The 21,925-nt window shown below is 32.2% G+C and overlaps 1 protein-coding gene across 1 annotated transcript in view; it reads left to right on the top strand.

Moving 5' to 3' along the window:
* Nucleotides 1–21,925, top strand: part of LOC142331999 (synaptotagmin-10-like) — a 147,286-nt gene that overhangs the window by 79,253 nt on the left and 46,108 nt on the right. The window contains exons 5-6 of the mRNA XM_075378053.1: nucleotides 4,374–4,528; nucleotides 13,276–13,444. Coding sequence (XP_075234168.1) covers nucleotides 4,374–4,528; nucleotides 13,276–13,444 — 324 coding nt within the window. The remainder of the gene's footprint in view (nucleotides 1–4,373; nucleotides 4,529–13,275; nucleotides 13,445–21,925) is intronic.

Here is a 21,925-nt window from a genome sequence, read left to right as displayed (position 1 = left end):
TTACTTAGGCAGTAATTATTTCGTATCTATTGACTACCTTGTAGCTCCACGAGCAGTCATAAAGGATCGGTCAAGATTTGATTGTAATTTTTTTTTAATCTCCAAGTTTCATGACGTCCTCTAACCGAAACATACAAAATAAACCCGTGGAAAATTCCGAGAGAATGTACGTATTCGGTTTGCTTGGAATTTCTCCCACCACCACCCCATTCGGTCGCCTTAAAGCGTAAGTAATTTAGCGACCATTATCTTAAGAAAGTAAGTTGTTTTATTTTTCTGCTGATACCTAAAATATGTCGAGACCTAAAACTGTCGAGAACGTGTCTAAACGTTTCAGTGACGTTGCCGATTAGCTGAAAGTTCTTAACGACTTACGACTGCGAGATACGATCGGCGATTAGTTTTTAGATAACCTATTCACCCAGAGAAAATTCATTAACACCCAGTAAAAGGGCGCAGACAACGCGTAAAGGAGAAGAATATGGAGAAATATCGGTGTATAAAGTCTGGACTTCCATCTGTCATCACCGTCATTTTTGAGACCGGAAATACAATTGGACCTTTTTCGGTAAGCGGGTACCATTTTTTCTCAAAAATAACAATAAAAATGCGCATATTACATTAATATAACGATAACCAAATAACGTTTTTAACGAAAAAGAACCAATTTTCTATATTAACAATTAATCTTGGATTAGTCTTATATATTTTATTTATTTCTGCTCGTCGATTTTATTCAAACATGGATCTTCCAAATGTCCCTTGAGAGGTTTAATATATTATCGCTTATAATTTTATAAATATAGTCTAACCGGACTTAACCTACGCTCGCTATTATAAAACGCCTAAAGAAATATTACAGTGCGGCAAACAGAACCGTCGACGTAGCCTGCTAAAAGGACAATTCTATTGCACGGTAACACGCATGTCCTCATGTCGCTCAAAGTACAGCAGCAAAGTGTGATGGGAGATACCGGATGTCCGGAGAACCACCCGGCATCTTCCATCGTAATTTGATTTCATTTCCAGAAATTAAAGGCATTTTTGAGCGGAAAACGCATCCAAACCGATGACGGCATCCACCGACCAGTTGAAGGAGTACTTATCAGAATACTTCAATGAGGTGATCGATGAGCTCATTTCCCGATTTCAGATATGCTTGCAACGTCAACACGAATATGTTTAAAAATATACTTTAAAATTTAATTTATCGTAAAAAAAAACATTGGTTTTTTCGTCCTTGTACGAAGTAAAGGAAGTTTTGTGATCGCGAAAAATTACGGTTTTCAGATTTCAACGGAAATATCCATTTCGACCATCCATAAATTCAATTTTTTTTTTTTTTTATCTTCGGCGAGACGTTTGTACGTACGTATGTATGTATCTCGTATAGCTCAAAAACGATTAACCGTTGGATGTTAAAATTTTGGATTTAGGACTGTTATAATATCTAATTGTGCACTTCCTCTTTTTATTGCAATCGAACGAACCAAAAGTATCCAAAAAAGCCCAAAATCCAAAACCTTTGGATTTTGGACTTTTTCTTAACTGCAGTAATAAGCCCTGATTGAGAGCTTTTCAACGATATATCATAAGCGGTTTTTCATCGGTTCCAGAATTATAACCAAATAAAATTTTAATTAATGAAGTGTTTGCATCTTACAAGGGGAAGGCACGTCGGTTCAAATCCTACTTCATCTCCTTTTATTTTACCTTTTTTTTTTGTTAATTTAAATATATTGATTTATTAATAATTATTAACGTCTGATTGTAAAACTTTTTTTACAATAAATAATAATTCAATAAAAAAAAATTAAAAAATCAGTAGTTATTAATGAAGAAAATTTTATGTACTTTTCATTTTAAATGTGTATATGTAATTTAATAGGCGTGGAAGGAAGTCATGTGGGGTTCACATCAGATTTTTTTTTGTTACAATGACATCCTATCCAAAAAAAAGGCCCTCCTTTTATATATATATAATATAAGTTTACACTTTATTCTTCCCAAAAGACTTATTTCGGTGGTTCTTTTTGTTTTAAAGCACAAGTTCCTCTGACGACTCCGATAAAAGGTTTTTCAGGATAAGCAAGCAACTGTTCAAATATTTTTCATTCGTTCGTCGAGACCATTACTTAGTATTGGATTATCACACTGTAACGATACATAATCCCTTGAAGATAAAATCATATTTATAATAAAAGTATATTCTTACAGAGATACAAAAAAGCGTATCGGTCGAGAAAAAAATTAGTAAAAAATAATACAGCCTATATTCCCATTCCAACTTTATTACCCAAATAGGTTATTCTAAGCGATATACCAAACACGCTCTGTCTTTGTACGTCTTTTTTTAGAATCAAAAATTTAAATTTCAAACGATTTTAATTTATTAAATTTTACTTTTCAGTGCGTTTTCTGAATCAGTTTAAACGCCTTAATTTGTTCTGCCCTCGTTTAATACTCGTAAACTTATTAAATTAATTATAAGTATAAAATTATATAATTACGAAAATCTTTCAAGTCTAAAAATAAAAAAAACAATAAATGACCTTTAACCTCTGATGAACTCCCGATAGGTTCAGATCCTGAATCCCAACTTAAATACCATAATTACCTAACGTATAAAAATCGCAGCGACAAATCTGAAGATTTTGTCCAACCGATCTAAAGCCATTAACTAAAATCGCGCAGAAGAACGATCAGAATTTATTCTTTTCCGTTTCCTGCCCGATATAAATAAAAAAAAAAGTGAAATTAACCTCGTTATAGTACATATTATACTGTAAAAAGTAAAAAGAGCAAAACTAACTCTTTAAATAAATTCACGTAACAAAGGCACTTCTATATATATATATATATATATATGTGTGTGTGTGTGTGTGTGTGTGTGTGTCTTAATATCAGTTTATACTTTACTCCTTTAATGTTTTTAATCGTTTAAATAAGCGATGAAAAACATGAAAGTATTCCTGATCAAACCTTTTCCTAATAAAGAAGCAGTATGGGCACAAGAAAGAAGAGAAAAAGCACTCCGAAAAAATGGTAAAAACCGACAAAATATTAAAAGAAAAAGTAACAAAATTTGGTACGCGGTACATCAGTCACCAAAAGGGGGGAAAATACAGATAACGTAAACAATACACCGGGTTACTTTGTAAGTCATATTATTATTAAAAAAACTGCGTCATCGTTTAACATCCAAAAATAGTAAGTAGTATGCATTCAAACAATTTTAATTGTAGCGTCCAAAAATTTTTTACCGCGTACTTTTTAATCATTTTGTTTATTAATTATTTCAAATATATGAAGTTCTATTATTTATATGTTTTATTTATTTTAACGTTGCTTTATTCAAGGTTTTCCTACTGCAGTCTACGTTAATTCTTCCAGATGTGATCTCTCTGCGATATAATTTATTTATCTATAACGAAAATCTATTCTGAAAAGATACCTGTTTGTATCCGTTTAATATTAATGTACAATGAATTTTGATAACGTAATTGTTAAAATAATTCTACGGGATGCAATCTGTGTCGAGAATGTATCAAAGCGATTCGAAATATTCTTAAATGAAATCTCTGAAGTATTTCGAACATCCTATGCAGATTCGGCGTACTTCAGATGTCTATAACATACGTTCAGAAACGTATCGTTTTAACATTGTAATTTCAAAAAATATGTTGATTTTTTTTAAAAATCTGCTAAAGGTTTTGATGCTTGGGATTTAGTAACACTCCCATATCGTAGGGTCTTACATATAAATTGTTGATGAAATTAATGTCAAGATATTTACCCAGATCAGATTGCGGAGTACATAACGATACGATTATATTATTTTGTACGATAAATATGTTAAAGTCTTATCAAATTCGCACGTAACATTTTTTTAAAGATTTAGCACTGAAAAATTTTAACGTAGAGGTAATTTATACACAAATAGCAGCTTTTATATTGTTACATAGAAAATATTGATCCCGGCATGAATTTTTGGGCCGGGATCGATTCCCGGTAAGGGTAAGGTATCTTCCGAAGACTCCCTAGCAATAGCACTTAACAAAAGGTTTTTTCAGTACGGCTAAAACAGTTTCGTAAAATATTTAATTACATAGAAACACATCGTAGAAAAACAAATTAAGATCTGTAATAATAATAATTTCCCCGGTTGTAATATTATCACGTCTAACAAAAGACGATCGATCGATCGATCTAAACAAAGCATTAATAATGTTAAGAAAAGACGTAAAATCGAATTGAAATCTTACGTCTTATCTTATCTTACGAGATAGATAAAAAGACGTTAATATTTTGCTAGCATGTTCATATTTTCATTCGTCAATTAAGAAAATTAATGAATTCATATTCTTTTATAGGTATTGGAAGCCAGAGATCTTCCAGTAAAAGATGTAACAGGAAGTAGCGATCCTTACGTTAAAGTGTATTTACTACCCGATAGAAAGAAAAAATTTCAGACGAAAGTACACAGAAAAAATTTGGATCCAGTTTTTAATGAAACATTTATATTCAGGTAAGCCGTAATTTATTTTAAAAACAATCGTATGTTTTTTAATTCTTATCGCTTTCCTTTTTAAATTAGCGATGAATAAAATATAGTCAAAACAATACACGGTAAAGACGTCGTAGTAATTAGGACGATCTAGATACATATGTTTAGAAAGGATGACAGAACGTACTTGAAATTAAAAAATAGTAGTACAACTCCTCGTAATGGCTTCACATTCATTCCTTTTAAAGGAAGTTAACATAAGACTAGGTCTAATCTAAAATACCCACCGGGTTGGTCTAGCAGTGAACGCGTCTTCCCTAATCAGCCGATTTGAAAATCGAGAGTTCCAGCGTTCAAGTCGTATTAAAGTTAGTTATTTTTACACGGATTTAAATACTAGACCGTGGATACCGGTGTTCTTTGGCGGTTGGGTTTCAATTAACCACACGTCTCAGGAACGGTCGAACTGAAACTGTAAAAGACTACAGTTCATTCACATTCATACATATCATCCTCTGAAGTAATACCTTACGGTGGTTCCGAAGGCTAAAGAGAAAAACTAGAGATGTCTAATATATTTAAAGGTAAACACAGTTAACACCGACGCCGAACGCTGAGGAGACGTGCGACCCCTAAACTTAAAAAATGAAAAATTCTTCGATATAAAATTCCTTAACCCCCCTTCCTGTATATCGTTAGAATATACATTGTTTTTAATTACGTATTTCATACCGTAAAACAATGAACGTAAATTATAAAATAAGCAAAGATACGAACGACATAAACGAAAATGAAAAGATATCTTTAATCTACAGTTATAAGATTAAAGTTTCTACATTAAATTTGTTCAGATTCAACGGTTTAAAAAAATAATAAAAATAAATCTAGTAATATCAAATATGATAATAATCCGTATTTTTTAATTTACGCCTGCACTTCTATTTTGTAAAGGATAACGAGGCCCAGCTTTACTAAATATACACTTAAGCCGTTATATTTCTCGTGTATCGTATGACGAAAGAAAAGATGATGTCCCCGTCGTTCTCTTGCTAATAATGGATCTAGGGCTATTCGTTTATAACGCGGGTGGGAAGATCGTAGTCGCCGCAATTTATCTTTCGCTTACGTAGTTATTATTTTTACGCAGCGGTAGCAGAAAGCAGTCGTCTTCAAGTTATCGACCGGACGGATGACGATTCGGCAATGCTGCGCCTATTCGAACGGTAGCGGTTGCTTCTTACGACAACATCCGATGCCTATGAAGAAGTCAGATTACCTCGCGACCAAAATCAAACTCTCAACTCTGAAAAATAGTCTACAGGAGTACACCCCGAACGATCTGTAAAAAGGGTCTGGCAGGAACCTATATCACAAAATTAAAATCGGGGGAAAAGAGTTCTGTCCGCGGATAAACCGCAGTACTCTAACGAAAACGCTCGAGATCCCGGTTACGTAGCGGATATCCCTTACGACGAAGAATCCATTACAAGAACGAAGCATTTTACTCGGATAAATGAGGTCGAACTCGTGGAATCGGTTCAAATGTGTGCGGTAACAAATACTTCTTTTCTTTCAGGAATTAAACGGCTACCCGAAAACGAAGATTTTAACGAAACCTCACTGGAATTACATTTAACAACCGCTTACGATACGATACCGACATTCATTTTTTGTGTATTTCGTATTCTATTAGAAATTAATGGATAAGACAAACCGCATACAACATGCAAAACCAATGTTTATTAAAAATCAATTAAGTATAAGAAATGTTACTATTTATAAAAAAAATTCTAGTTGATTGAATAGCACAAGTATTGTTTTCAGCTTTTGAAATATTGTATGTCAAGCAACTTTTGGGACAGCCGCTATATATATATATATATATATATATATATATATATCCTAAACGTTATTTTTCCTAAGAGCTGCACATTAATGTCGACACAGTAATCCATTTCTAAAATTAAACAGATTAGTTGGCTGTTTAAATACTGAAAAGTAAGGCTAATTTCTTCCTTAAATATAAATGCAATTATAGAAAATTAAATGAGGACGTTTCTGAACAAAGAGAATTTTTTTTTTAATTGTGATTAATAAATTATTTTACACAACACTTGTTAAAAAAAAAATTGTTAAACGTTAAATAAAAGAAAAAATACAATGGCAATTCAAATAATTGGCTCTAATAAAACGACCTGATTTTCTCTTCAATTAAAGCTTTTCCAACCTATATTGACTGTAGTACACTCAACGTAATAGATCTAATTTAAAAATATTTCTATTAATACAAGACCTTTTATAAGGTTTTTTTCATTAATTCGAATGCGATAACACACTTTTTTTCTCCACCAAGGATCTCGGCTACTCCTTTATCGACGTAGTAGAATGGGTTTCTAATTTAAAAATTCCAAGTCGAATCCGGTTAAAAAGTGTAAATGCAAAAAAGTACTTGTAATATTTCAAAACTGTCTCAGCACATAAATAATATACTAAGTTAAATAATAAAAATAATACTATTATTAATAATAATAATAAACAGGAATAGAATGTATATATTTTGCTGATGTGGCGGTAATGGCGGAGAGTCCATATAAACTAAATGAAATGCTCGATGACTTAAATGAAGCTTCCGAAAGTCAGGATACAAAGATAAATATAAAGAAGACATACGGTGTTAGGTGGAAAAGAGGAGAGGATACAGATTAAGATAGGAACTGAAGTTATAGTACGGACAAGATTAATCATGTTTCTGCAGGTACAAACATGTGACTGAAAACACAGCTGGGTTATTTGTATTAAGCACTGGATTTAGGAATGAATTAATTTTGTTCAGTCTTAAGTTTGTTAACGGTGCAGTGTCATAATGCCTCGAAACTGTGTAAACGATGCGGATGCCTTTTGTTATTTATGTGGTGAGTTTACCGTAAGATCAAATAGGAAAACATTACACTTTAATTAAAAAAGCGTATCGTTTGTACTTTCAGTGTAAAATTGGTGATCAGGATAAGACAGGACTCCTCATATAGTACGGACTAATTGTTCTGTATATTTAAGAGGATGGCTGAAAGGTACACGAAAGGCTTTGACATTTGGTGTACCTATGGTTCGGCGTGAACCAAAGGATCAGGTAACCGATTGTTATTTTTGTTTAACAAGTGTGTCTGGAATTTCTAAAAAATCTAAACATACTGTAAAATATCCTTCATTGTAATCTGCAATCAGACCTGTACTTCAAAGTGAAATTATATGTGTGTAATATGTCTTTGAAAATACATTTCCTCCACTCGCATCTAGATTTTTTCCCGGACTACCTCGGAGACATAAGTGACGGACACGGTGAACCTTTCCGCCAAGACATTTCGGTGATGGAAAGCCGCTAGAAAAGGGAAATGGAATACTAACATGCTAGTCGATTAATGTTGGACATTAATTCAGGATGTGCATGATGCTATTTATAAAAGAAAAGCATCAGCGAAATAATTCTAACACACATATGGCCATGCAAAATTATAAATTTTAAGGATTTTAACTACATTTCCCTTTATTTTTTTTGAAGCCTAATTTATTTAAAACTAAGGGTGATAGAAAAATTGTACTTACAGATCTGTACACGCAAAAAAGCAATTCAAGAAATGGTATGGCTTAGAGAAACATTAAAAAAATCTTTTTTTGTTTACCAGTGTTATTATTATATTTGCTATTATTAATTATAAACGTAAAATAAAACATAAATATTTAATAATATTGATGCAAAAAAAAAGAAGTTTATAAATAATGTTGATTTTTTTTCAAGAAATGCAAGGGACAGCTGAATTTTAATGCACCCTGGAACGTATCGGAGAACAAAATGCCGCACAAAGCGATAGCAGCTACCATCTTGTAATTTCATTCCCCTACAAGAAACACTTCAAACCTCGTTGACCCCTTTTTTCCGTCAGTCGCTGTCGTTATGGAATTGAATACGCCTGCTATTTCAACGCGTTTTATACAGTTGTACAGCGATTGAATTATTAACAGCGGATGAAGTGAACGCTAATGACACTCATCGTTATCTAACACCGTTTATGATGATGAAACTGTTGAACAAAGTTCTGCAAGTAGGTGAGCGATAAAACGTCGTGTTTAGGAAGCAACAATATAGAAATAAAGATCGTCAGAAAATAAATACTTACTAGACAATGCTCACTCTTGGCTGTTGAGCCATTTTGTGATGCGCTGACCAGTACAGTCGGGCTTCTGTGTAAACGGGGCCTTCATCATCCCTCTTCGAGTTTTAAATAAATAAATAGAAATTAGAAGAAATTCTTAACGCCTAGGACAGGAATTCCGTTTTAGAATATGTAAGACTTACAAAGAGAATATAAAACGATACAAAGGAGATAAGAAAGAATAGAATAATAAGATAGATGAAGATAATAAACCAGTTGGCTTCCATCTCAAAATTATTAGTCGTAAATGGTTACCCGTACTTCGTACGGGTAAAGTTTATTTTTCCCGGTTTTTATCGTTATCGGAAAAACACCAATAGGAGGTGACCGTAGTTCGTTCTCGTTTTTTTTCTTTTTTATTAATTAAATTTATAGTTTTTAGTCAAGTAACCGGAGGCAGGTGCAGCCAGTCGCGTCGCAAATACAGTAGTAGTAGTTTATTGGTTAAGCCGCCGCGCCGTATACCGACGCACCCCTTAAAAAGTAGAAATTAAAAAAAAATCGAAAATGGTTTTTAGATATCTATCTGAAGAGTACTTGTAATCTCCAATCTAGCAAATATCTCGTTTAGTAAAGTGGGAAATGGGGAAAATTTGTATCATTGTTCCATTTTTTTTTACCCCTTTCAAGGTCAAATTTCGAAAAATCTATAAATTATTTTTTAGATATTTACATGAAAATTACACATACCAAAAATCAAATTAATATTTTCGTTTCTTACCGAGAATCTAAAACATTTGTAGATTTCATTATCGCTCCATTTCAGCCCATTATATTCAGAATTTCAAAAGTTCCTTTCTTAGTGTGCACTTACACCGTAAGAAGAATCTGTATACAAATTTTCATCGATTTATCTGCCGGCCTTTGATGAATAAGAAAATAATGGGGCGTGAGGAGGAAAAGAAAAAAAAAGTGTAATAAAAATGTTAAAAAGAATTAAAGGGGAAAATGTAGATGTAAAAAAGTAGAAGTAAGACGGGAAAATATAAAGAAATGAAAAATGACAAAAATAATACAGACATAAAAGTAAATAAAGGACAATACTAGAAGAAGATGTACGATAATAAAGAAAATAATAGGGAGAAATTGAAAAACGTTTTATGTTTAAAATAAATGAGCGTCGAATAGAGATTTATTTAAAACCATCTTTATGTTTTAAACATAAAGATTCTGGGGTAAGTTATTCGAATGAAATTACGATATAAAATGAAATAAAAAAGAAAACAGGAACATCATGTAAAATAAATCTGAAACAGACGAATACCTACTTCTGAAGATTAATTCTAAAACACATCATTAAACCATTAAATTAGCGTCTACTTCGAAGAAACACATTAACACAGCACAAACTCGGTAATACGAAACGCGTTAGTAGATACTAAATCAAACACGTCTGAGTATAAATAATTACAGAAAAATAAATGAAGTAACACGGAAGACAAAAGAGAAACGGTAGACAAAATCATTTATTTTCAGTTCATCTCGATCGACACTATTTTCTACGTAACGCGTATTTGACTTGAATTACCCTACATTTATAAAATAAGTTAAAATGTAACATCCGCGTGATTCGCTACTCCTTTTTTTTTTAAACAAACAAACATGACTTTTTAATGTTTTTATTTATAGTCTCATCAACGATTAAAGTCATCAGCGACTCATCAAGATTACATCGGTAAATGTAAATGTACGGTAAGAGTATAGTCTTGAGCAGAATAAGGCCGACCGTGTCGGGAGGTGTGATTAATTGAACTGGCCACCAAAGAACACCAGAATCCACTATCTACATTGTATCCGAATCCGTATAAAAGCAACTACGTTTACTAAGATTTGGACCGCAGAACTCTCGACTTAAAAGTCTTGACTTCTTCGAAGTCAGCTGATTTACGACAACTAGTGTGTTTATTTATTTTGATTTTTATCATTTTTATTTGCATCTCTTCATTCAAAGAAGGTAAAAAGAATAACTTGATAAGACGATAAGAAATGTAGCGAGGAAAATACTCAATAGTGTCATTCCCTCGGGAAATAAAACATCTAATATAAAAGATAATGTTTTTCTTACTCCTCCGGGTACTACTTACATGGTACACGAAATAAAAATAAGAAAAAAAAGAATTTCGTACGATCATTTTTTCTAAGATTTGTTTAAAATGTTTTTGCCTGAAATCGTTTATTAAAGATTCAACTTCAGAGAGGAAATTACAAAAGAAAAAAGATAGCAAGCCAATTAGAAACCGCCGCTTAGAAATTGAAACTGTATTTCAGAAACCGGTTTCTCACATGATTTCAACATTTTCCTTACAGCTTTTCATTTAAAAGAATAAAATTAAAAATGTATTTACCGCTTTTTATTTTTAAGCGATAAAAGTGAAACTTTTATGTATATTGAACGAGATAGGGATACAGTTTTGCAAATTTGTATCTTTGCAATGATGCTGACCCTTGCTAATTTCGAAGCCTACAAACACACAGTAATCATAATACCAAAACAACTTAATGTAAGAGCTCTTTTGAAACTTTGCGAATTCAAAATACTTGAATGAATTCATAATTCGTTACAAAATACTTGAGACTTACGGTTTAACTACTAGATCAAAATATTTTCAAACATGTACGAGACAATTAATTGTACTAATGGTAATAGTATGCCTGTGTGATTATTTGAAACGTACTGCCACTTCCAGCTAAAATATTTAAAAAAAAATTATATTCTTGAATTAAAGACAAAGGGTTAGAGATAAAGATTTTGAAAATATTTTTTGCACCAGTCTGAAATATAACGAAAAGCAGTGCAACATATATATATATATTCGTACTTACGGTCATAGATAAATACGATCCGGAAACGCTTTGTTTCTTACTATGCCGTGCAATAGATATCTTCCTGATAAACTGAAACCGTACAGAAATTCTAAAGTCTTAAATTAAGTGCTTTTTGATCTGAAAAACAATTATAAAACCGAGCTCGCTACCGAATCTTTCATAATTTTCAAGAAAATTATACAAAAAAATCTGTACCATAAAATATTATTTTTAAGTTTAACGTAGAGTAATTTCTTTTTCTATAACTGGAAAACGAAGCGTTTCCGGGGCTATTCTTACGTGAACATTTCTTTATTTTCACTTGTAGAATACAACCTGAATCTTTCGATTCTTCGTAAGACGTTGGCTTGCATAGTAGGTTTTAATAAAAGTACGGGGAAACTTAAATAAGTGTACGAACGTTAAAAGTAGAAAAATGAAATTAATCAAAACTCCTATTTCGAAGCGACCCGTTATTCATTATGAGACCACCAACCTCCGTTCCTCAAAACTCAAAAATGTTAAAATGAAAGGGTAGGATTTGGACAGAACATTTTAAAGGGGAATTGAAAAACAAAATTCTCAACAGAAATAGCATCAGATTGCGACAACTAACCAAAATGACGGCCGTTTAATATTTTTTACAGATAATTTAAAAGTAATCTAAACGAATGATTTTTCTAGCCGACGGTAATGAAGTTTTCGCCCAGTATTCTGTTTCTGTTTTCTGTTTGAGTATAATTAATGAAACCGTACTGAAATTCTTGCGATCCAAATTAAGCGATAGTTAAGAGAACTTATATTTTTTGATCTGAAAATCGATAAAACATTTACCGAAAATCTCTAATAGATTTCGAGAAATTTCTAACAAAACCCAAAAACCGGAGTAAAAAACGTTTTTTCTGGTTTGCCATAAATTAACTACGCTGAATATCGCGTTAAAAAAAAATAATACTCATGCAATCCTTTTTTAAATTTAGACTTTTTTGGAATCTGTGCTAATTTAAAAGCATACGTTTTACAAACATCAACATCTTCATCGTTCAACATGTTACTAACTTTAATTTATTCTCTTAAGAAGGACTGAATAAAATATTTTGTTATACGTTACTTTTTTTATTTTAATTATTTTTTTAAAAAAATGACTAGAAAAACGACCGATGAAAACAGACTAAGCAAAGATTCTCTGAATACTAGATCGTGGATACCGGTGTTGTTTGGCGGTCGGGTTTCAATTAACCACACGTCTCAGGAACGGTCGACCTGAAACTGTTCAAGACTACACTTCATTCCGATTCAAACACATCATCCATATTCATCCTGCGAAGTAATACCTTACGGCGGTTCCGGAGGCTAAATAGAAAAAAAAAGCTAAGATTCTCTACAATCCTGGAACGCATTTATTTATTTTTTTTTAATTTACAACTAACAAGGGACAATACTTTGAATATGAAAACGATATCAGATTATTAATCGTTATACTTCAATAATCCCGTATTAAGAAGTAATGACAAAACATTTAAAAATATCTTCAAACGTCTACGAAGACGGGGAAAGTTTTATTTTAAAGAATTTTTTACAAAGTTATCGATAGAGAGACTTAAAACATTGCTTAAGTTAGAATCAGTCCATCCGGCGAATACTACGTAAATGCGGGTTAAATTTCAATAAAACCTTCCCCTTTTTTGAAATCGATTAAAAACGTAATAAATAAATAAATATATTACCTAATATTATCCTTTTTTACTGTTACAGTGTAAGTTACGAAGACCTACGAACAAGATATCTTCAGTTTTCCGTCTATGATTTCGACAGATTTTCAAGGCACGATCTGATCGGTCAAGTCGTATTAAAAGGTCTTTTAGATTTTACCGATTTACATCGAGAAGTGGAATATACGATGAGCATACTGTGCGCTCCACAGGTAAGCCGAATTTACAATTGTAATAACTTTTATTTATCTGACTGGCTGACTGAAGATCGCTTAAAGCAATATTTTGGATTCATTTCTCTTTCTTCTGGAAGATTTTTTCACGGTCTTTCAAAATTTCTTTATTCTTTCGCTTTGTTTTTGCATTCCTTCTGACCAGACGTTAGTTTTTCACCTTGAAATCTTCTACCGGTTTCCTGAACGTCGTTCTATCATGTGCATTTCTTTAGATATTTTCACTTCTTTTAGGTATTTTAAAATTATTTTAGATACTTTTAATTTAGATATTGTTTATTATTTCCGTTCTTTTTGTTGTAAAAACAGTCGACGATTTGTTTTGCGATCGAGTTCTCATAAGGCGGTCGAAAAATTACGCTCCTATTTTTCTGATAAGATTTGTTCATTTTCATTGTATTTTTAAAGGTAATTATTATTTCTGAATTTCGCATACTTTTATCGATCGTAGGACTTTTGTCAACGTTCTCTTTTTCTCTTATTTTTTTAGTACAAACGGAGAACGTTACTTTACCCCATTTTCAAACGGAAGATGTATCGCGATGCGTTCCGGTTTGATTCCCGTATTGTAACGGCTGATTTTAGCTTTTATGGAGATGTTCTTTTTATTATAAATATAATTTATTAATCGGTAGGTTAATTCCAGTTTTCTAGCTTTTATTCAATCGGCTTTTTTATCTAAATCGTTAAGTCGATTATTTCTTCCACATATTTAAATCTATCGACTTCGTTGATTTTTCCACAATTTGTATTTAGGAACTCCCAGGGAATCCGATGTTTACCCCTACTTTCCATTTATTTTATGAAAAAAAATATTAATGCCGACCTCCGCGACCGAGCAGGTAGCTCTCGCCATTTCGTACGGAGGTACCGGGTTCATATCCCGGTCAGGCGTAGCATCTTTTCATAACCTACCGATTTCCGCCGGGCAAACGACAAAAGCCGGTGATGTCCGCTCTTAGATAAAAAAAATAAATAAAAAATTATTAATAAATTTTACTAACAGATATTAAGGGACGCTCATCAAACTTTAAAGACCGCATTTGAATAAGCGTAATTATTACCTACTTTTTTTAACCTCCGAGACCACCGTAAGGTATTGCTTCAGAGGATGAGATGAATCATTTATAGCGTGTGTGAAAATGCCATGTCTGACCGGAATTCGAACCCGGGACCTCCGGATGAAAGGCCAAGACGCTACCGCTCGCGCCACGGAGGCCCAACTGCAAAACGATTACCGTTACGAAAATGACCTACCTGATTACTAACTACTGCAAAATTAGTACATTTATAGAGTTATAAAAATCGATGAAAATCTATGTAAATAAGAGACCGTGCTCGTTTTGCCTGCGCCCTAAAAACTGAAAAACTACTTAATCGATTTCGCTAAGATTTCACACTTATTATTATTTTTCCATATGTTGAAGACCGTTTAGAAGAGATACACTGAAAACAATAGATACATTTAATCACATAATAACCGTCTGAGGGAGGACATATCGACATAGATAACGATCGATATAGACGATGACATTAAATTTATTTTCTTAGGTTATTTATTTACGCGTTTTTTTATGATTTATATAGTAGTGAGATCGGTGAGGTTTGAACTGCGGTAATTGACCGCAACGGTAAACGCAAATAACCGTATAGGATAAAAAAAGTATTGGGCGGACAAATCCGCGATGGGGATGCTAGTACATAAGTACATACTATAATTGATCCATACAATATGTGAAATAAGTAATATCCGAATACAGTCGGTGTTATTATCTCCCCAGGATACTTAAATTTACCTACTTTATGTCCTATTTTGTCCCTTTTCAAAGATTATTTCTTCTACATCGATTGTAAATTCTTTTTTTCACAAATCATTTCTAAACGTATTTTTTTGTGTTTTCTGCCAATAGATGTAATTTTGCTTCTTCTATATTTATAGCTAGGATAACAAATATAGAAAAGCGTTTTATAGCGTTTTCTATTACAGCGTTTTATTTAATATATATTATATTTTTTGTCGGTGAGAATTAAGATAAGTTAATAAAAATTTGTAAATCCGTTTCATAACTACTCCGCCAAGAACGGCAGCCTGTCGAGAAGTATTCAACCCAAAAACAGTTCGTACGAAACGGGCACTTGAAACTCTGCCATTAGATTTTACAACAGACTCCCCCTCAGCGATAACGAGCTCTGAAACTCTTAAAACAATTTAAAGGTTTCCGTTTTAAATACCCGACAGCGAACGCTTTTTATAATATTAAAAGGATCGCTGCAGAGTAATATTACTATATGTCTGGTCGTCTATTTATTTTTTTTAAAACTGTGTTTATTTTAATAGACTTGCCGCATCCGAATATAATATTAATTTTTTTTATAAGAAATTATTATGCAGAATTTCTTTTGCGTTATGAAATTATATATTATGTATTAATATAAAAAACTACAACGACTAATGAACAGATGAAATGAAAATAAATTGAATAATGAACTCTAAAGAATTATTCGATTTCAAAATCAGGAATAAAAAACTATAATTTTTTCCTTAAATTAAGGATTATAAGGACGAAATATAAATCCTTCGTGACGTGATGTTTGCTAATTACAGAGTAAATATTCTTTGTATTCGCGTCAGACTAAAATGAGAACTGGAAACAAGGAATCGCAGCTTAAAATTTGAGCGGATGAAGAAAATACAGGGAAGAATTTCTAATTACATTTTAAGTACTAACAAAGCCCAAGACATTCGAATAGGATTTAGGTTTCAGAAAATACAGTAACTAAAATAAGCGATATCCTCGATCCTTCAAACAAATTAATTCTACAAGGAAAACATTTTCATATCGATTTAAACAATATAATTTCATGAAATCATCTTAAATTATTCTGTTATAACTAGTCTTCAAAAAAATGTCAGATGTACGAATACGAACGTACTATTTCAAAACATACATTTCTCCTCTTTCCGTTAACTGAGGAAGAATTAAAAATTTGTTATATATATATATATTTATAACAAATTTAAATATATATATATATATATATATATGTATATTAATGTGTGTGTTAATGTATGTGTGTGCTATAAATTTCTGTTTAATTTCGTTTATTTTCCACTAGGTTAAAGTCGTGCAAAAGAAAAGTTTTTTCACAAGTAGATTGAAAAAATTTGTAACATTCGTGAGGAAGGTGACTTGAAGTTGATTATCTGAATTTGCCCTAGTCGGGATGGAAAAATCCCGAGTATTTGCCAGCTGCTACCAAATCTAATTTTTCAATTTCTGATAGAAGAAACAATATAGAGAAAGAAATCAAGGCATATAAATCGTTTACATTATTCCGCTGTCAACTGAGCAAACACATTTTATTTTCTTATTAATTTTTATTAAAAATATATATATATATATATATATATATATATATATATGATTATTTATCTTAATAAGTCGATAAATTATATTAAGGATTAACAAATGTGTAATTTATTAAATATTTTTGGTAATTAATTAAAGAGCATTTTTACGTTACCCTTACTTAATAATATTTATTAATTATTTTTAAAAATCTACTCAAATTAATTTATAAATAAACGACATGAAATGAGGAAAATGATTCGATAAAATTTCGTTAATACACGTTTTTCAAACGACTAAACCGATTTTAATAAATCTGTTCTGTATTGTGGATTTGTATAGCGATACCTGAAAGGTATTAAAGTACGTTAAGTAAGATTTGCCCGGAGTCTGTAAAAAGTACGCAAACCTTTCGATAAGATTTCTACAGTTAAACGTAGAAAACTGAAATTAGGAAACGTTCTTACCTCAAAGCGATCCATCTTTTTCGTGTGAGACTACTACACCCCAAAAATCCGGGGGAGGCAATTTAAACATTTTAAATGAAAAGAGTAAGATTGTAAAACATAATTTTAAACGACATTCAAAAATAAAAATTTCGACTAAAAAACTCATATTTTTGAAAGCCGATTTCAAAAGTAATGTACAATAGATTCTACGCACGGGTCTCATAAGGAAAAATTTATCGTAGGCGCATTAACTAAATTTTCTTTTAGTATTTCAATTTTAATCGGCTATTCAATAAGAGGTAGGCCTACTGCAGACGGGTTTTGAAAGCGGCTTTTAAAAACCATTAAATATCGACGACAGTTTGGTTTGCCGTAGGTCGAAGTTTTTTTACGACATGCTACGGTTTCTAATATCTTTTCAAATAATCTGTCCTAATCTTAATAAAATTTTGAGTGGAACGGCCATTTTAGTTTTCTACGTTTAAGTGTTGAAAAGTTATTTAAGGTTTTTCATCCTTTATTAACAACGCAGTACTCTTAATTTCAGCGGCAGAACTGTGATCGGACTTTACTTTTCATCCGGGACTCCAGTCTCAGTCAGATTTGATATTTTGACATTTTTTACATGCTACAAAGTTTTCTAACAATATACATCGGTCGTTAGGCCGTTTTCACTAGAATAATACGTTATGATTTTTTATTTACGACATTAAAAATGTTTTAAAAATACTTATATCGTTAAGGTCAATTTTGTTAGCTAAATTTCGTCTCCAATAAAAACGGATCCATTACTGAAATGTAGAGAAAGTAGTTCAAATTATTTTAAAAAATTATTATTCCAGGAGCCTTTCTGCCATTAAAATTTTTTAATGCTCTCTTAAATTCAGATCTCAGTATTGTTTCTCCTCTTTCATTCTCTTCGACTTCCTCTATAACAGCATTTTTTAATTCATTACCTCCGTATAACTCTTCGATGTATTCCACCCACCTATCGACCTTTCCTTTCGTATTATAAATCGGCGCACCATCTTTGTTTAACACATTATTAGATTTTAATTTATGTCACGCAAAATTTTCCTTAATTTTTCTGTATGCTCTGTCTATTTTACCGATGATCATTTATCTTTCCACTTCTGAACGCTTTTCTTTAACCCACTCTTCTTTCGCTAATTTGCACTTCCTGTTTATAATACTTCTTAACTGTCGATAGATCCTTTTACTTTCTTCACCACTAGCACTCTTATATTTTCTACGTTCATCCATCAGCTCCAATATATCCTCTGATATGCAAGGTTTTCTCCGGTTCTCTTTGTTCCGCCTAAGTTCGCTTCTGCTGATTTTAGAATTTAACTTTTAACATTCTCCCGTTCTTTTTCTATATTTTCTACCTTATCTTTTTTTTAGTCAGACCTGTTGCGATGTCCTCAAAAATCTTCTTTACCTTCTTTTCCTTAAACTTCTCTAAATTCCACGGATTCATCTGACACCTTTTCTTTAGGTTTTTAAACCCCGATCTACATTTCATTATCACAAAATTACGGTCGCTATCGATGTCTGTTCCAGGGTAAGCTTTGCAGTCGATGAGCTGATTTCTAAATCTTTGCTTAACCGTGATATAGATACCCTGCAGTATTACCTAGCTTTTTCCAATTGTATATTCTTCACTATGATTTTTAAACTGGGTGTTATCAGTTACTAAATTATACTTCGTGCAAAACTCTATAAGTCGGTACCTTCTTTCATTCCTTTTGCCCATCCCAAATTCACCCACAACTATTATTAAATTTTCATCCCCTTTTATGCGTTTAACTGCTTTGTCAATTTCTTCGTATATACACCCTGACTCATCATCATCATCATCATGGCGCTTGTAGGCATATAGACGTTAACAATCGTTGTCGGTTTAGGTTTTGATTTCATCCTTATTACAATGATTCTATCGCTATGCGTTTTGAAGTATTCTACTCTTTTCCCTACCCTCTTGTTCATTACGAATCCTACTCCTGCCTGCCCATTATTTGAAGCTGAGTTTATTATTCTAAAATCACCTGACCAAAAGTCGCCATCCTCTTCCCACCGAACCTATTTTATCTATAATAACGATAAAAGCGGCGTAGACTAAGTCGTGGTGGGCAGATATATTTACTGATGATGATTGTTTTAATAAACGAAATTGCTACCTAGGTTTAGATTTTTGTTTAACACTCTTTTTCTAAACTGTTTCTGAATGATAAACTTATTTTTTAAAAGCCAGATAAAATTTATTGGAATGCCTAACTGTAAATGATTTATTAAAAATTTTATATTATGTATTAACAGTGTCTTTAGTTAGTATGTCGGTGTGTAGAGGTGTAATAAATGAATTTATAAAGAAATAGACCTTACACAGTGATTTAGTGTATCTGGAATAAAAGTAAATCTAATTGGTGAGAGATTTCGTGTTTTATTTTCTTTTTCGTGCTATATCTTTAAAAAACTGGAACCAACTGGAAAGGGGAAAGGAACCAAATAATTTAAAATTCATAACCTAATTATTAAGTACTTACGTTGCTCGATCGTTATATGTTTACGTTTAACATAAATGAAATCGAGAAAAAATAAAGCGTCGCTGTTATAGGCAATATGTCTTTCTAGTAACTCAAATTGCATATAAACGTTTTGAAGGCGTATATATTTCTAACTTTTATTCGCGTTTTCATTCATTTTTCCCTTACTTTCTATAAAAATTGAAATAATTTTATTATAATGACTGTGGATGTCCTAGTATTCTTTGGTGATCGGGTTTCAATTAACCACACCTTTCAGGAGCGGTCAACCCATGTTTGTTCCAGACTACACGTTTTCCGGTACATTTACAATTTACACTTACATTGCACTACATCTGCAGCAACGTCAGGTCTGGCAACCCGGTAGCGGTAATTGCATTCGCATATACATACACGTCCAGACCCGGCAGTAGCTGGAAAACATTATGGCTTTTACCAGACTTTATTAAGAACCGTAAAAATAAAATAAAAGATAGTCTTTTAGGAAGAATTAAGAAATATTTTAGAATTCTTCAAAGAGACCGGTGCCTTGTGATGTTTAACGTAAATTAAAATTTAATTAATCGGTTTGGATGAAGGACGCTTATTTTATGAAATACCTTCTAATATATCTGGCTCCGAGATCGTTTGAGTCTTCGCATAAGTTTATTTGGTAGGTTCAGTAAATTTAGGCCGATCGGGATTACGATTCGTTTTATCACCTTTCAAAATCGTAAAGGAGTACTATGAAATAGAAAATATAAGTTCAAGGTAAGTTCAAGGTTTTTGCGTTTCCGGCTGATGCCGGAAACGCAAAAAGAGTTTTACCGTGTAATTTCCGAATCGACGTTAGAAAAAAGTAAAGAAATGAGAGAAGGGGTTGTGCTATGAAGTCGCAACGGTTTGGTGCTTATGTCAGTATACAGAAACCCTTACACATCTACTGTAAGTAAAAAAAGTCATTAAAATACCAATATTTTGAACTATTTTACCAAAAGATTTGTTAAAACGTATTTCCATGTAACCCTTACTGTATAAAATATATTATTATTATTATTATTGAATCCATAAAATTTTGGGCAAAATGTTTTCCCTAGAACTTCCGTTGCATGTTTGATATCAAGACAAAAACGAACAAAGCATTTTTTCAAATTACATCTTTATTCAAAGAAAATGTTTTTTTAAGGCACCCTGAGCATCATAAATTTACTAAAGGTTTAACAAAAAAGAAACTGAAGCGATATTAATTAAATCACTTTGTGATAAAATGAATCCTAAAGACGTTTACGAATAAAGGATAAGCTGAACTAAAGGAAGTGCAGGTAAAATTTCAATAAAAATAACGAACTTAAGTTTAGTTAAAAAATTGTTCACGCTGAAAGTTTCGTCAAAATAGGTTTTGTTTTTCATATGTAATCAAATACATATAGAAAAACAGAAATAAAAGAGAGAGATAATGAGGATAAATCTGTGTACGGGCTTTTCCTTTAGTTTTTGTATGGAACTCGAAGACAATACGAACATAAAATTTACTCGTAAAAATTTAACATTTGAAAACGTTGAAGACAGCCTTCGTCGGTAAAAATTACAATTTCACCTACCTATAGAAACTATGACAATATAACATGAAGGACGGCTGAAATGTAATGTACACTGGAACGTAACAGGAGAGACAGATTACAACTACCGATTCAAAACTCGTCGACCCACTCCCTCTATTTTTCTGTCAATCGCCATTATTATTGAATCGAGTACGCCTGCTATGTCGAACGCGTCTAAAACAAAGCGCGGCAACTGAATTTTTAACGGCGAAAAGTGAACTCTAATGACATTCATCGTGTAAAAGCCGTTTAAAGTGAAGGATCAGGAAAGGAAAATCACAAAAACGATCCGACCCGTTAGGACCGAAAATAGACCTAGGATAGGATACTAAAAAAATAATGAAATCTGAGGACCGTAGCAATTACCGGTATAATGAACGATAGGACGATACCATTTAGGTAGAAAATTTAAATCGATTTGGAGATAGTGAACTGTATAGGATAACGTTAGGCTGGAACAACCCCTCGGACCGATATAAAAATGAAGATAATCGATACAAAAGATAAACGATATTTAATTTGTAATAAGATTCAA

Source organism: Lycorma delicatula, chromosome 11 (assembly GCF_047948215.1).
Source record: "Lycorma delicatula isolate Av1 chromosome 11, ASM4794821v1, whole genome shotgun sequence".
Classification (NCBI taxonomy): domain Eukaryota; kingdom Metazoa; phylum Arthropoda; class Insecta; order Hemiptera; family Fulgoridae; genus Lycorma; species Lycorma delicatula.
The sequence above is the reverse complement of the archived record's forward strand: the minus strand, read 5'-3'. Positions and strand labels throughout refer to the sequence as shown.